Source organism: Triticum aestivum, chromosome 4B (assembly GCF_018294505.1).
Source record: "Triticum aestivum cultivar Chinese Spring chromosome 4B, IWGSC CS RefSeq v2.1, whole genome shotgun sequence".
NCBI lineage: Eukaryota > Viridiplantae > Streptophyta > Magnoliopsida > Poales > Poaceae > Triticum > Triticum aestivum.
Genome location: NC_057804.1, coordinates 315275050 through 315291802, shown reverse-complemented (window position 1 = coordinate 315291802; position 16753 = coordinate 315275050). Strand labels below are relative to the sequence as shown.

At 42.4% G+C, this 16753-nt stretch overlaps 1 protein-coding gene across 11 annotated transcripts in view; it reads left to right on the top strand.

Annotated features, from left to right (window-relative positions):
* The window catches only part of LOC123092079 (ATP-dependent DNA helicase At3g02060, chloroplastic), a 34197-nt gene extending 21960 nt beyond the window's left edge, over positions 1–12237 (top strand). Inside the window, exons 11-19 of one of the 11 annotated variants that reach the window (XM_044513755.1) lie at positions 44–88; positions 299–469; positions 546–731; positions 3229–3355; positions 7533–7921; positions 8013–11230; positions 11363–11447; positions 11631–11783; positions 11927–12237. In XM_044513755.1, coding sequence (XP_044369690.1) covers positions 44–88; positions 299–469; positions 546–731; positions 3229–3243 — 417 coding nt within the window. In that variant the 3' untranslated portion in view covers positions 3244–3355; positions 7533–7921; positions 8013–11230; ... (1 more) ...; positions 11631–11783; positions 11927–12237. Of the gene's footprint in view, positions 1–43; positions 89–298; positions 470–545; positions 732–3228; positions 3356–7532; positions 7935–8012; positions 11231–11362; positions 11448–11627; positions 11784–11926 lie in introns of those variants that run through there. The other 10 variants (XM_044513747.1, XM_044513748.1, XM_044513753.1 and 7 more) reach the window with 10 other exon arrangements.
* Positions 12238–16753: the final 4516 nt, after the last annotated feature.

Here is a 16753-nt window from a genome sequence, read left to right as displayed (position 1 = left end):
TGTGATTATTTTGAGTCTTGACAATTTTTTTTTCTGCTTTTAGGTTGATCACTTTCGTCTTAAACCCATTCCTTATAAAGATGTTCAGGTAAACCTAAAACATCTCATTTGTTGTGTCAAATAGCTTCATGTAATCATGACTAATTTCATTCAAATGATTTTTTACCTTCTTGTATTCATGAATGTTACTCCCTCTGTAAAGAAATATAAGAGCGTTTAGATGACTACTTTAGTGATCTACACACTCTTATATTTCTTTAGGAGGGAGTACATCTGATTTGCTATATTCTTTCCACAGCTGGACATTAACATTTCTCCGCATCTCTCTTCTGAATACATAAGTTATCTTGAAAATCCTGTTGAATTGCTCAATGAAGCAGCGAAAGCTGCAGAACAAGATATATGGAACTTAATGCAATTCACAGAAGATCTTCGTCAACAGTATGGGAAGGAGCCCCGTGATATGGAGGTCTGCTGTTGCTAAAATTTCATGTGGATATTAAGTGTTGATGATGTTAAATTTTTGTCCCTTCTTTTTTGTGTAGTTGCTATTAAAAAAGCTCTATGTAAGGCGGATGGCAGCAGATCTTGGTATCAGCCGGATATATCCATCTGGCAAAATGATCATCATGAAAACAAACATGAACAGGAAAGTTTTTAGGCTCATGGAAGAAACCATGGCTTCTGAGACGCATCGCAATTCTTTGTCATTCACTGGAAAGGAAATTAAGGTAAATATCAACAGTCTCCACATAGATCCGCTGTGAAAAGTAACAATGTGCAAGGGACAATGGTATGTAATACGGACTAGTATGCGAGAAACCCCACTTGAAGGAATCACTGAAAAATGTTGGTCTGCTAGGTTCATACATAATGGATTAGAGTCTACAATGCTTTTACATAACGGATTAAAATCCACAATGCTTAATACTCCCTCCGTCCCAAAATAAGTGTCTCAACTTTGTACTAGCTCCAGTACAAATTTGTACTAAGCTCAAGACACTTATTTTGAGACGGAGGGAGTAGTTTCATGTCCAGGAATCCATTGAATAGTGCTCCCTCTGTTCCCAAATATAAGGTATTATTTTTTTCAAAAAGTCAAACTCTTCTATGCTTGACCAAGTTGTTGATATTTTTTCCATAGAAAACTTGGTCAAACATAGAAAAGTTTGATTTCTTGAAAATAATAATACACCTTATAGTTTGGAAAGGAAGGAGTACTAAATAAGTGAAAATAATTGGTTGCCGACACGCGATAGCACATTGACTCCATATATCCATAAGTTCTTCTATATTGCCAGTGTTGTACGGTTAATTTGTTGCATATTATTTGACATGTTCTCTTTTGGTGTCATGTTTTATGCATATACTTCATTTCCCCCTGAAAAGGACTGTAAACGCTGGACATGGCTTGCATGCTCATTGGTTTTGCTCCCATCCGTGCTCCACACCTACTTAATGAGCATTGGACAATTGTCTCCCTTTCGTCTCTCCAAACGTGTTTTCCCTTGAAAAAACAAATTGTAATACTATCAGAAATACCGATTGTTCTCGTAATACTAGGACAACATTTAAACTGGAGGGAAATATACATGGTTGAGCGTGCCAATGCATCCAGAATACATGGCTGAATGCCACATCTCTTAATCATTTTACTAATACATACAAAACCATAGAAAATGTACCACTAATACAAACAAGAACAGATGAATTAACCAGACGGTAACAGAACAAATTAGCGACCTGGAGGCTGAAGCTCATCAATCAGCGACATTGGCCTTACCACAGCTCGAAGAAGAGGCAAATCCTTCAAATCACCAGTGAGCTGGAGTTGAAGCGAAGCAACCTCTCTTGTTCTCTGATGGCTTCTTCAAGGATTGATGCAGGGAACCATGAGGATCATGCCGAATTCACTCATAATTTTTCTTCAAGGTCTCATCCAATCGTATCCACTCTTGTGCTTCCCATCCTGCAATTGTAACCTATGCACAACTGGTGTTGAATCGGCCACCAAGCTCTTCCATGATGCAGTATCCTCAACTTGTCCACATATAATTTTACTCTGTATTGTTCGATAATACTCTTGAAGGGGAGCCTTGGCACAGCGGTAAAGCCGTTGCCTTGCAGAAATGCAGGGAAAGGCTGCATAGAAAAGACCAAAAGTGGTCGGACCCTTCCCCGGACCCTACACAAGCGGGAGCTACGTGCACCGGGCTGCCCTTTTTTTGTTGTTGGATAATACTCTTATAATGCAGGTAATATAATTTTAAACCCTGTTCCATAAATCCATTCAAATCACGGATTGTGAGTGCAATACCTTGTTCAACAATTCAGGTTCAGCAAGTTATGTGCTGTCATGTGTCTGTGCACCTAAAGTGTTGCTCGAGTCTTTCTTAGTTACCTACATAAAAACAGATGAAGAAATTACATTTAACAAAAAGACAACATAACTTTAGATGTATGTTTCCTTTGCAAGGGAGATAAACTTGTGTACAGAACCAGCTTTTACTGCATTAAGGTTGTGACCAAAGTTAATACAGATTACTGAAAGGATGATTGTGTAAAGCACAAACCAGCATCCAAAAAAAATTCTTGATCAGGGAAAAGTAGAAAGTGAAGACAGACCCTTAAGACTATAAGGAGAAATGAGTTTATAAACTGGTATCACATCATAAGTCAAAGGTATGACAAGTCAAAGGTGCCATTGTACCAAAGCCTCCTTGGTTCTCCAACTCTTCTGACTACACAAATGACATAGCCACACAGCACACTTGCCTGATCAGACAAAAAGGGCACAATTCTGATTAAGAATTTGATCATCAGCAATGACTATCATCAGACTATAAAGTTTCCATTCTTGCTGGCCATAGCATAATTAAATTATCAAACAGTTTGGCCACTCCTTTATTATCAAGAATTCACAAATCCAAGAGATTGAATTATCTTAGATCTATATCATCACAAATATTTAGTATTCCAAATTGGGGACATGCTCCCCTTGACAAGACTACTCTTGACAAGACTTTTATAGTCCACACAAGCAAGTGCAACATTTATTTCCATACCCCATAGTAACTGATATTTGATAATCAAACTGAAGCTATAACTTTGAGAGATGGAAGGGTCAGCTAAAAGATTATATATATATACACACACACACACACACACACACACACACACACACACATATATATGTAAATATAAATATATATAAATTCTTTTTTGCAGGGTATATATATATAAATTCAAATTGGCGCCTTTGGTTCTTTGTACGACTGGTACTTTTTCTCCAGCTTCAGTTTAGTTGGTTGGACTACTTTCCGAGAATCAACTAACCGACAAATCCATAGCCCAGGTATGCGCCAGAGTTGCCACAACGACCGTAGCTATCAATGGAGGTGCCGAACTCTAGCGGTTTAAGTTTCCATGGTCACACCCGCCACCTTGGTCACCATCATAGCCATTGTAGCCGCTGCTGCCGCTGTTTCCTCTGTAACCATCGGCATAGGCAGTACTCTCATTGGAGTGGCCACCTCTGCCTTGTCGTGTAGCCTACACCGCAGAGCGTGAGTCTGTCACCTCATGCATTCGGTTTTGGACCATCCAAGTGCAAGAGAAAAAAATAATTTCGTAGTTTGATCATTGAGTGTAAAAGGTACACCGTGGGTTACTGGGCTTTGAAGAAAGAAAATGTTATATTCTAGACTAACATTAGATATGTTGATGGTTAGCCTAGAGTATGGTATCATGCATGACATGATTTTGATTTTCCTTGCGTACATCATGCATGTCTGTAGCTTTAGGGTGTGTTTGGTTCGAGTCATCAGCTGGAACATAATGGGTCCGTCCCGCCCCCATAGGCTATTCTCGCGTTTGGTTCAGTCGAGGAACGAGAACCCCTCGTTATAGAGAATGGCATATTCCCTCCATATGCGGAACCTGCTCGTACCTCCGATTTGATGGAATCACGTGGATCGGCTCTTTGATCTCAAACCCTCCCACGACTCACTCACCCCAAAGGCCCAAACCCCGTCTTATCTCAGCGTCGCCGCCCCTCTCGATCTTCCACCTGCGCCGGCGACTCCCATGGATCTCGCTCTCTCTGACGGCGGACTAGGAGCGCGGCGAGTGAGCAGGTACGGTGGCTGGTACGAGCGAGGTGGGCGGCGAGATGGTATCCGGCGGCAGCGGTGGCGATTGCCAAGGAAGCCATGACGTGGTGTGAACTACCTCCGCTCCGAGTCCTTCATCACGCCTGAAAAGAGCAGAGCGGTAGATTTTGTTGCCATTTGCCTGGGATTAGAGCAGCGGCCGCAACGCATCAATGCATCAGAAAGCACAGGAAAGGAGCAGCGGCCCTGGCAGTACGGAAGAGGAGTAGCGGCTGCAACCAGGGAGCTCTTGATCTCACCCATCTGGATTGATTTTAGGGACTAACTAGATCTCTGATGGCGCGCGTTGCCGCGCCCGGCAATTGTTACTATGGAATAATAGAATTTTACATAAATAAAGTGCCACAAGATATATTTTAAAATTTAGATGGTGCAAATAATGGAAAAATATTGTAGTGCTCAGCCATACTAAGTAATGCATCAGACTGGACAAACAACATTAGTATTGGTGAAGTAGTAATACCCTATTTATTGAGGATATCAAACATATCATGCATCAAATTTTGGTTCATTGCATATCAAAATTAAGTAGATCCTAGTATGACATGCCATATAAAAGGATAGCAATATGTGCAGATCTGGTGAAATGAGTCATACAACTTCTAGTTCATAAGCCATACATCAACAACTATAGCATAATGTACATCATACTGAGCCTAGGTAGCCAAGGAATAATAAGCCGTGCATAAGCATGGAACCTCGTAATTAGTTGGTGTTGTCTACTAGTATTGAGGAACAACCGCAAGAGTGATCTTGTTCATGGAGCATATGCTAACTATTTTCAGCTAGTCAAAACCTTGTCCACATCTGAGCATTTCCACTTCAATCAAAGTTAAGATAAATGACACGGAACCAAGATGTACCCGCAAAAAAAATAAGCATGCCTATTGGTGATTACTCCAAGGAAAATAAGGCACCTTAAGAAATGTATGAGTAGACAATAAGTGAAAAATAATATCATCCAAAACCATCTAGACAGTAACTCGGGACAACCGTACCAATTCAAATTTACAGAGTAAGAAACTACAAATTTTGCAATTATAGTTCTGCATAATCTTGATGCGCAGTAATTTGTTAGGCTAGAGAAATATACTGTTACATCCATGTGAGCTTCAAGAAAAAAAAAACTCTCAAAAGAAGATCCTGCAGGACTGAATTGACTCTGTTGTCAAACTGAGTTCCTTGATTCTTATTCTGCAGCAGATTTTCTTCTAGAATGAAGTCCTCCACAAACTAAACACTCAATACTTTGAAGGCAAAGAAGAAACACAATACAGTTTCACAAAACCTAGATAAGTTATTTTGAATAAACAGAAAAAAGAACTATGAAAATTGAAAATAACTTTATTTTAAATTCGAGCTTACCTTGATCGCAGTTAAGAACATTAGGTTGATACAACAGCTACTTATAGACTTGGCATAGCTCGTCCTCTGACTTGTGGATGAATTCTTGTTGATAATATTAATTGTTATTAACAGAATTGTCCTGAAGGTCCCATTTTCCATCTCCAAGCTTTGTTGTCCCAGTCCACTTTAAAAGAAAAAGCGGCATTGTTCATCTATAGGACTGTACTACAGACGCGGATATCAGTGCAAGAACATAATATTATCAGATACATTATCCTCTATAGCTCTACCATCTGATCATGTAAATTTACACTATACATTTTTACACGGAAATGAGGATAGCTCGTTTTGCCTGATACAACAGATCAAACAAAGTTATAACTGAATGTGTATTAAATCAAGAAAAACATGAAGAATTAGAAGGGGGGGGGGGAGTGTACCTGATACAACGAACAGATCAATTCAACCTCTAGTTCAATGTGTAAATTTGTAGGAGGAAGGTGACAGCTCAACTTGGCCATGGAGAGGAAGTGATGGCAGCAACACCACTGCATGTTCCTTGTGGTGACACTCCTGAGGGAAAGGCCGCGACGCTTGAATGGAGAGTGCAGCCATGGCACTGCGCACCGAGAAAATATCTGTTGTTGCTGTCGCCCCCGATCTGCGTTCTTGTGAGGGTGTGGACGGAGGGCAGAACAGGAACCTCAAGCTCATCGCCACCACTGCTATCATTCGTGTGGCGCGGACGGCGGAGTGGCAAGATGGAAGGCGGATGGAGGAGGCATGGTGGAGGTGGAGATAGTGGCAGCGGCTGCTCTGTACCTAGTTTTGCATGTATAGATCACGAGGCCCCGCAACCTGCCGGGATAAGAAGCGGAACGGGTAGAGCTTGAGGCATGGTGGAGGTGGAGGTATGCGGATGAAGGTCTAGGCAGGGAGCAAAGAGTAACGTACCTCCATTGGTCGCCGTCGACGAAAGGGGCCACCTCAGCTGCCATTAGTGCCATCCAGAAACTGACGCTTTACTGCTTGCTTCAATGCTAGCGGATTGTTTGAATAGCCCACGACGTGTCACTCAACAGCCGCATGCAGCACCCGTTCGCATCTCCCTGCCGCATCAGCTACAGAGGCGCGCTGGCGAGCGAGAAGCTCCGCGTAGGCCGGCGAGGCCCCGCAATGTATGCCTGGTTGATTTTTTTTTTCTCACAGAGCTCTGGCCTAGGTGAGCGTGTGTCCCTTCCGAGTCAGCAGTTTTTTTTAGGGGTTTCTCAGCCAGAAGGTGATTCTTTTTGCATGAGCCAGAGGGGACACCCAGAGGCCTTTTTCTGGCTGCACGGGAAGGATGGTAGAAGCCCAGTAGGCCCAAGTTTACCGCAGGTGCTAAAAAATGCCACCAGAGCAGCGGCCCAGCGCGGAAATTGCTCGTTCGCAGCGAACGGAGGGAGTGGACAAGTGATTAAGAGCAATCGGACGGCAGAAAATGCTTAAATCTGAACATCCAATGGCCCCGAATGCTAATAGCCTGAGAGGGCTGGAAAGAAAAGAGTCGGGAGTTATGAATCTTTAGCTTACCTAATTGTTCGCTGGAGTTATTACGAGGGAAAAGCTTCAGTCCAGCCATAGTACACAAAGACGGCACTCATGGGGTGCGGCAGCGTTGCCTGATGAACCTGATTGATACCTGCACCAAGAACTTCGCCTTAGCATTCCACAGAAGTGCATGCGATTTTTGAAGGATTAGGACATAGGGTATTAATTCGTAGGTGTTTGTCGTGTTATTCGAAGGAATACATGGCTATGTTAGCATAGCACAAATTTAGGATCTTTATTAGCAGTCAATCATTGAGAAAGATGGTTTTGATCCTTTCACATTGGTTATTGTCTAGGATTAAAGTGCAGGCGTGAAAGTAGCCTGAGCCTCAAAGATAGGGACCTCAGGACTTGAATTTATCTCTACCAATTTAAATATTTTATTCCAGGTATTACCTTATTAACAGGTTTGCTATTTCGTAGGCTGAACTTCTGGTCAATCTGCCAGACACACTACTTCTGAACTGGCTTTTTCATTGCTTAGCGGATTGCTATGCAATAATGCCAGCCCTTGTGAGATACTAGATTCTTTGATTGAAATGAAGGTTATGACAAGCACTATAACCTGGAATGAACTATTCATGTTCGAGAAAATGAAAAGGCAAGACACAGATATTCAATTAATCGGTCAATTTTCAGTTAATTGGCCATGGGACGGTCTCTTCTTTTGTTGGTGTTGTCACTTCAGGCATTTAATCAGCCATTGGTGTGTTGGTATTGTCACTTCAGGCAAACGTGTACCAATAATATGCAACATTGTTAAGAAAATCTGTGAAAGTGTAGTGTGACAGATTATACGTATACGTTAACTGGTATATTACCTTAAAGCTCCAGATTCTCCTCCAGTCCCCAGTACTTTCATATATGTCATTCGATATCTGACTTCCTTGGGAAAATTTTCAGGATGCCCAAACGGAAAGGCGTGAACTACATTTCTGCATCCACTGACAGTTTTGTTTAGCTAGCAGTGGCTGGTGTGATGCACAATTGATATCCTGAAGTGCTGTTCGTCAATGGCGTTAAAGAATTCTGGTTCAGATTCTTGTTGCAGAGAAGATCTCCAAGATTCTTCTGAGGCTTTCTGATGGAGAAAATCCAGCATTGTCACTAACAGGTGCATAGGGTTCATGACTGGTAACGTATAGTTTTGTAATCAGAGTGCGCTGTATTAGGTGGGGAGATTGAGTGATTGATTAGTAATCAGAATGCGCTGTCTTAGGCGGGGAGATTGGGTGATTGATTACTTTCCCTTTGATTCAGCAAAGGGTTGGTTTCTCTTTTTTAGGGGAACTAAAACTTTATTGATTAACTCATTCCAGAGGTATGATTACAGTGTCATGCGGCTCAAGTAGCCACATATGTCTAGGTACAAAGAGTATTCCACTAGACTATCAGCTTCATGATTTCTTGATCCGCTCTCATGACTGAAATTGCACTCAAAAGCTTGTGCATGTAGTCTGACCTCCCTAAGTATAGCTTCATGGGCATCTCCTGTGTTTGCCTTTTAAGTCATTGACTACCTTCCCACTCAATCTCTCCTTTAGTGCTAGTGATCTCCTTCAGTATGGCCCTTTCTGATCTCAAGTTCGAGCCTGGGTTGGCGTTCGAGGCCTTCATCTGGAAGCAATTTGGTGTCCCAGTGAATCACTTTGATGGTAGCAAGCTCAAGGAATTCGTCATGGTCGCAGAATTCTCTCGTTCAAGGCTTCGTATCAACATTCACTCGGCCTGTCTCATTCTGCAATCTTGTTTTGGAGGTCATGCTTCCCGTTTCAAGGTATCTTGTATGCAAAACTGGTCTTTCAAATTCAGTGTCGTCTCTAGAGATGTGGGTTTCGCTATCAACAAAGGTGGGAATTGTTTAAATGATCTCTTCAATGTGGGTTTCTTTCGTTGGGGCAAGGGAGGCCCGGATTTTCGCAAGGAATTCAGACTCTACCAACAAGAAATTGAGCTGGAATGGACCCTGGTTGATCGTTCCAAAGATCGTAGATCTCATGCCGAAGCAGTTCAATCCCCACAGATTTTTTCTTCAGGTGAATTGAATGTTCATCCTTCATGTTTACATGACTTTTGATAGTTTCTCAGTGCCTGATTCAATCAAGGTCGTCTTCAAACCCAATCTTAACTGAACCCAATAACATCGCTATTGTTGGGGCGAAATCTATGGGTATGCGAAATCTATGGGTATTCAAAATTCTGGGCTTGGCAATCGCTTAGGGGCCACTAAGGCCCATGATGACAGACCTCCCTTTTGTGTCTGTTGCCTCGCCACGGGTCACTTTTGGCCCAAATGCACTAATAGAATCCGCTGCCATGGATGCAATAGGATGGGCCACGTTAAGATTAATTGCAGAATGCGTGGCACAATTAATGTTCCAGGTTCCAATCCTGTGCCCGTCAACCAGCAGCAAAATCCGAGGGCTATAGATTCTCAAGCGAACCGACAGCGGCACGCAATCGAGCCCAGTCCAGTCAAATCAACATGACTCGCGAGCTTCGGGGCCACCTAGCACGAGACAGCCACTCGGCTCGATGCCTCCAATTCCCACCGCATAGTTGCTCCCCTGCGACACCCGCATTCATCGCATGTGGTTTCCTCTGTTGCTCCCTCGAGCTCGCCGACGTTGCTAGAGATGGCTACGTCTCCATTCGATCCCACCCCGTTATCCTTGTTAGCTGCCATGCCATTGAGGTCGACGGCAGGACCGCTCACCATCGTGTAATCCATGGTGCTCTTGCTCCTGCCAACGAAGACCTCACCATTGCTACAATCATTCCAATGCCAGAAGGTGAGGCTGCTTTCGTCAATGTTCAAGAAGTTCTGCATGATTTCCTTCATTCCAAGCGCATGGGTGTCACTTCTATCTCTCGATGCCCATTTGGACAAGCTTTTGTGAGATTGGTTAGCGCGGCAGATTGGGATTTCCTGGTTAACAGAGGCCCACATGCTTTTGGAGACATCCATATTGTTTTCCAAAGGCGCAATGAGGGGATGAAGTGGAGAAACTTTGAACTTACTAGGGATGTCTGGTTACTGATTGTGGGTTTCCCTGCTGATTTGCGCTTGTTCCATGAAATCTCAAATGACGTTCCTGGTTTTGGACAAATGATGGTTTGGGATAGATTTAAATCATTTGATGCAGCAACCGTTGTCCGTGTCAAGATTGATGCGCTTCGTGATGTTCCGGCCAGTATCTTGATCTCTGGTGCAAAGAACTTCAGTGGGCAGTCTTGGACCTGTTCGGTGATCATCTTTGACATGCCCATTGGTAATCCTCTGCCAGATGAAGATCCGGTGCCTTCGAATGGAAATCCTCACCCCAGATCGCAGGAGCAATTCCATCAGCCCAACGAAAACCTACTTGTAGGACCTGTTGGCTTTCATCTTATGTAACATGATGATAATGTTCTAGAGCAAGTGGAAGAGGATGAAGGATGGGGGCATTGGGCTATGCCTCAGCAGCAGCAGCTAGTTGACCAGGAGATCCAAGCTGGTGACTTTTTGGAGCTGAATGATTTGCTTGAACCACTAGAGGAGGAAGTGCCCATTCCTTTATTTGCAGATGGCAGTGATTTGACTTTATCTCTTGGTCTGAATATTGGAGTGCCCCCTGGGGAAGCTCACCCTGACAGCTCTGTATTTGGAGGCCCTCCCCCTCAGAATCTTGAAGAACTTCTAGCTTCTCTGGTCATCCTAGATCAACACCCAGAATTTCAGGCAAATTTCGACCTTAACTTGCCAATTCCAGAGCTAGCTGGAGTTGCAGAGGCTCATGTTCTGGAGCAGACTGCTCTGCAGCCCCACAATGACAACTTGTTGCATGATTGCAACAACTTGTTGCAGTTCAACAGGAAGATGCCATTACAGATATGCTGCAAGTAGTCCCGGAAGCTCCTCATTTGACTCTACTTCCACTAGATGATAGCCCTGGCTCTGCTAATGTTTATGCTATGAAGGTCAACCAAAACATTGACTGTGCACCTCCAAAGCCTACCAATTCTGCCCCAGAAGGAGTACAGTTGGACAACAGTGAGAACAACATTATGGCTCAGGAAGACACAACTGGTGGCAAATCTTATTCCACAGGATGCACACACTGCTTCTGACAGCTCTGAAGGTACCAGTCTTGGGCCCCCACCTGGATTCCCTCTCCTTGTTTTCAGTGTTGCAGTTACTGTTTCTAATGTACAAAACCCAAAGCAGTGGGATCCTCAAATTAGAGACCTAATAGCAGGCACCTCTTTGCCAGATGCAGGAGATGATTTCCTGTGTAAGGTCTGGAGCTGTGGAACAAGCACTTTAAGCCTGCTGATGGAATGGACAGAGTGGTTCAGGTACCATGTGAATGGTTTAAATTTGTCACTGTTGCTCTCCTAACACGTGATAGCTTTGACTAGGCTAAATAATTGTCATCTTCTCAACTCTGGAATTACATCATTGAAGGATATGTACACAAGCTCATTCCTTTTGCCTTCCCTGACTCATGCATTTCTGCTCATATACCTACTTGTCAGCAGATTAGCCTGGAGCAGGAAGTTTCTTCAGCCCAACAAGCTATAACACCTGCCCGCAACAGTGTGGTGGATGGTCAAGGAGCACACTTGGCAAGCACATCTGCTGTTTATGCTAGAAAGAAAAGAAAAGACAAGGCACCCATATGTGAAACTGAGGTATGGAGAAGTTATAGATTGCAGGAGCTAACAAAGGTTTTAGATGGAAAGTTTGCAAAGATAAAAATTGCCTCCCATGCAGTACTGACCCACCTGCTTTACCCTTAAGAGTTATTAAAAACCTTTATGTTTCCTTTTGCAAGGCCAATGTTAAGGATTGCACAGAGGAGATGCTTCAGTGGCCCAAGAAAAAGGAGACAAAGGGTACTGCTAAGGAGGTGCAGAAGAAGCCTGCAATCTTCATGCCCTAGAATTTTTTAGTTTCAGTTATGCTGCTATGTAATGATGCTGGACCTGATTATTAGCACTTTTATTAGTGGGATATTTATTTTAAATTGAAACCTTACAGTATGGGCTGCCTTTTGTTCAAGTATTGTAAGAACTTTGTCAGATGATATGGCTGGAAACTTCTCTTATCTCAGTCCTGCTTATTCCATTTTTTGGGGAGATATTAGTGACACTTGCACCATTTGGAATGGTTTTTGTGCTGTGCTTGACTGTTATTTGGTCATTTGTCATGATTTGAGATTTTGTTTGAAAGTGATGGATCAGTTATGGATGACTTCTGCTATTGTCACACTGTGGGCTTTTGAAAGTTAACTGGACCATTGAGCTGGTTATAGTTTGTTTGATATCACATCTAAAGGACATAATCACAGACCTTGCAGCTACACTTCATCAAGATTCAAATGAACATTTTGAATTGGAATATTAGGGGCATTAATGATTCTAACAAATGGCTGGCTCTGAAGAATAAAATTGCTGAGTCCAATGCTGACATCATCTGCATTTAAGAAACCAAAAGAGAATTTTTTTGATGCAAGATATCTCAAGAATTTTTGTCCTAGAAGGATCAATCAATTTGAGTTTCTAACCTCGGTAGGTGCTTCGGGAGGACTACTTATTACCTGGAATGGCTCTCTGTTTACAGGGGAAAATCTTTTTCACAATGATTTCTCCCTATCTGTTCGTTTTACATCTGCTATGCTTGGAGATTCTTTCATTCTTTGAAATGTCTATGAGCCCTGGACCAGAAAGATCTCAATTCCTGAATTGGTTCAAAGATATTCAAATGCTAGTAGATACTAAATGGATTATCATGGGTGATTTCAACTATGTCAGATTTCTAAGTGATAGAAACAGGGCTGGAGGCAACTTCACAGAGATGTTACAATTTAATGAGGCCATCAATGCCCTAGCTTTGGTTGAAATCCCTCTGAAGGGTGGAAATTACACTTGGAGTAATATACAAGATGCCCCTCTTTTAGAGAAGCCGGACTGGGATTTTACTTCAAAATCTTGGACCAATGAATTCCCCAATACATTGGTCTTGCCCCTTGGCAAACTAATCTCTGATCACACCCCATGTTTGATCCAAATTGGTACACACATTCCTAACAAAATATTCAGGTTTGAAAACTTCAGGATGAAGTACAGGGTTTTAAAGAGGTGGTCGAGCAAAACTGGGAGCAGGAAACCCACATCATAAATTCTGTTAAGAGAATCTCAGCTAAATTTAAGAGATTAAGAAAGTGTCTCAAAATCTTGGCTAAAACAATTTCTCAACTGAGCATCTCAATCAAAAATACTAATGAGGTGATTCTTCTTGATACTATAGAAGAATTCAGGCCTCTAGCTATCTCAGAATGGAATGGCAAGAACTTTTTGAAACACCATTTGTTACAACTAATGGAGTGGCAGAGGATCTACTGGCAACAAAGATCTACCATTAGGTGGGTCAAATTTGGAGAAGCTAATTCAAAGTATTTTCAAGCAAAGGCCACAATTAAATACAGAGCGAACCACATTGATAGTCTGCAAGACGAGGCTGGTAATATTTGCAGGGAACATAATGTAAAGGCTAGTATCCTCTTAAATGCTTTCAAAAAAAGGCTTAGCACATCCACTCCTACTTTTAATATCCTCGAATTGGACACTTTGGTTGATAGAACTACTGATCTAACAGTTCTGGAGCAACCTTTCTCTAAAGCTGAAATTGATAGAGTGCTTCAGAATCTGCCTGCTGATAAAGCCCCTGGGCCTGATGGTTTCAACACTGATTTTGTTAAATTCTGTTGGGACATCATTTCCCCAGATTTCTATGCATTGATAGATGATTTCTTCAAAGGAACCATCAGTTTGCAGAGCATCAACATTTCTTATATTACACTCATTCCAAAGAAAGATGCACCAGCTACACCAAATGACTCCAGGCCCATTTCTCTACTCAACTGTTCCATAAAGATTATCACCAAGCTACTTGCCAACGGACTACAGATAGTAATTCTGAAGCTGGTTCATACAAATCAATATGGGTTCCTTAAATCAAGATCTATCCAGGATTGCTTGGCCCTGGGCTTATGAATATCTCTACGAGTGTAAAACTTCTAACAAGGAATTGATTCTCCTCAAGTTAGAATTTGAGAAGGCCTTTGATATGATTGAGCATCAAACCATCAAAGATATTTTAGTTGCTCGAGGCTTTGGACCTAGATGGCTCATGTGGATGGATATGGTTTTCACATCTGGCTTCTCTCCTGTGCTCCTCAATGGTGTGCCAGGAAAACAATTTCTCTGCAAAAGAGGTGTCAGACAAGGAGACCCTTTATCCCCACTCCTATTTGTACTTGCTGCTGATCTGCTCCAAACAATTCTAAATAAAGCAATGGTGACAGGCCTCATTTCAAAACCTCTTTAGCTACACCCCTGCCTTGATTTTTCAGTGATCCAATATGCTGATGACACGGTCTTAATCATGCCTGCATGCAGAATTCAATTAGAACAACTCAAGGATCTCCTGATGCATTTCACTGCTTACACTGGCTTAAGAATCAACTTTGAAAAGTTTGCAATGATTCCAATCAACACACTAGAGCACAAGATGCACCTTCTGGCCAACATCTTGGGATGTTCTATTGGCAGTCTACCTTTCACTTATCTTGGTTTACCTCTTAATCTACTCAAACCAAAGCTAGAAGACTTTGCTCCTATCATTAAAGGGATTGACCGAAGACTAGTTGGCTGCTCCACACTGCTATCTTGTGGGGATAAACTCACGCTCATTAAGTCTGTTTTCACAAGCTTGCCAACTTTTCTTATGAGCACACTTTCTCTACCTGCTGGCATAGTTGATCAGATCAATAAATTCCTCAGATTGTGCTTTTCGAGAAAGTATGGTGTTGAAGAACGAGGTCCTACTTTGATTGCTTGGGCGAAAACCTGTGTCCCCAAAGATCAAGGAGGTCTGGGAATTTTAGACATTACCACTCACAACAAATGCCTTTTGATGAAACACATCCATAAATTTTTGAACCACGCAGAACTCCCCTGGGTGAATCTTATTTGGGAATCTTACTATCCTAATGGCATCCTTACCCCCAGACCATTGGGTTCATTCTGGTGGAAAGGAATCCTCAAGTTGCTTCCTTTATTCAAACTTTGGGCTAAGGGAGAAGTTGGGAAAGGTAACTCCATAAACTTCTGGCAGGATAATTGGGGCCATGATTCTCTTCAGCAAAAATACCCAGAGCTCTATTCTTTCTCAACCAAGGCAAATTTAACAGTGCAAGATTTTCTACAATTAGAAAATCCCCTAGAACACTTTCACACACCCCTCTCCATCCAAGCTTTGCAACAATTCCAAGAACTTTAGATTATTCTCCAAAGTACTCAGCTCTCTACCAACCATGATAATTGAAGCTACTCCTGGGGATCAACATTCTCCTCCATAAAGATGTACAAGTGCTTGGTTGAGAAAGAACGCACTCCACCTCCCATTTTCAAAAAGATTTGGAAGAATGCAGCTATACTAAGATACAAGATCTTTTTCTGGCTCAAGTGAAAATCCTTTCACCTGCCTTCTTATGATTGTGAGACCTGCTAGCTCAGCACTGAAGAAACAACCTTACACCTTTTTTGGGACTGTGATTTCGCCCAAGATTGCTAGAACTCCATCCTCGGCCAGCGAAGACGAGGCATCTCAATCTTTGATGAAATAATTCTTCTCTCAGAAGCCTTTCCGCCAACATTGCTATGGAAATTTTGATCATGGGTTATTGGAACATCTGAATGCAGCGCAATGGGAAAATCTTCAAAGCTCAGACCCCTTCCACTCATGAGTGGCGAAGGGCACTTAAGGCATCGCATCAAGAATAAGTTTGAAGCTCTATTTGTTAATTGGATTGACCAGTTTCTGAATTAGCTGGCCATGTTGCCGTTTGGGTTCGATAAAACTGGAGTTGGTTGAACTCCTTGTAACACTTTTGTACATTCTATTAAATATAATTTTACCGTAGAATGATTGTTCTATGGTTTCGGTTCAAAAAAAAGTCATTGACTACCTAAAGATAGTCTGACGAAACCATAATCCTTTTTAGCATTAAATCATCAACAAGTGCCAGTGCTTCACGCACTGCTAATGTCTCCAAAATCATCTAGTTTGAAATCCCTGCCCAGGTGATCTAAGACGATCCCATAAATTTTCCTTATCATTCTGGCAAACAGCTATGTTAGAAGGATAGGGAGGGTTTGGTGGAATCGATGGATTGTATTATTGAGCCTTGAGGGTGATTATATATTGAGTACAAGACTTTGAGGGCAAGACGCCTCTCCAAGAGATAAGGTAGGCTAGAGATAAGGTAGGAGATAAGTTACAAATCCTAGACTACTAAATACATGTATCCCAAATATATCTCTAGCATCTCCCCGCAGTTGTAGCAGTAGCATTGCGAACAACAGGAGCGTCGCAGACGGTCAGACTGGAGAGAATAGAAGCTGACGGGCTGACATTCCCCTATAGTTGTAGCAGGAGCGTCATGGACGGTGTCGCGTCGCGGACGAGTTGACTGTAGAGGAACCGACGAGTTGCTCAAGCGAGGCGATAGCCCTTTGTCGATGTCGAGGTAGCCGAGAGCGTAGGGTGGTGTAGCCGTGGTCAAGGTAGTCGTGCAAAGAATGCCATGGTCAATGTC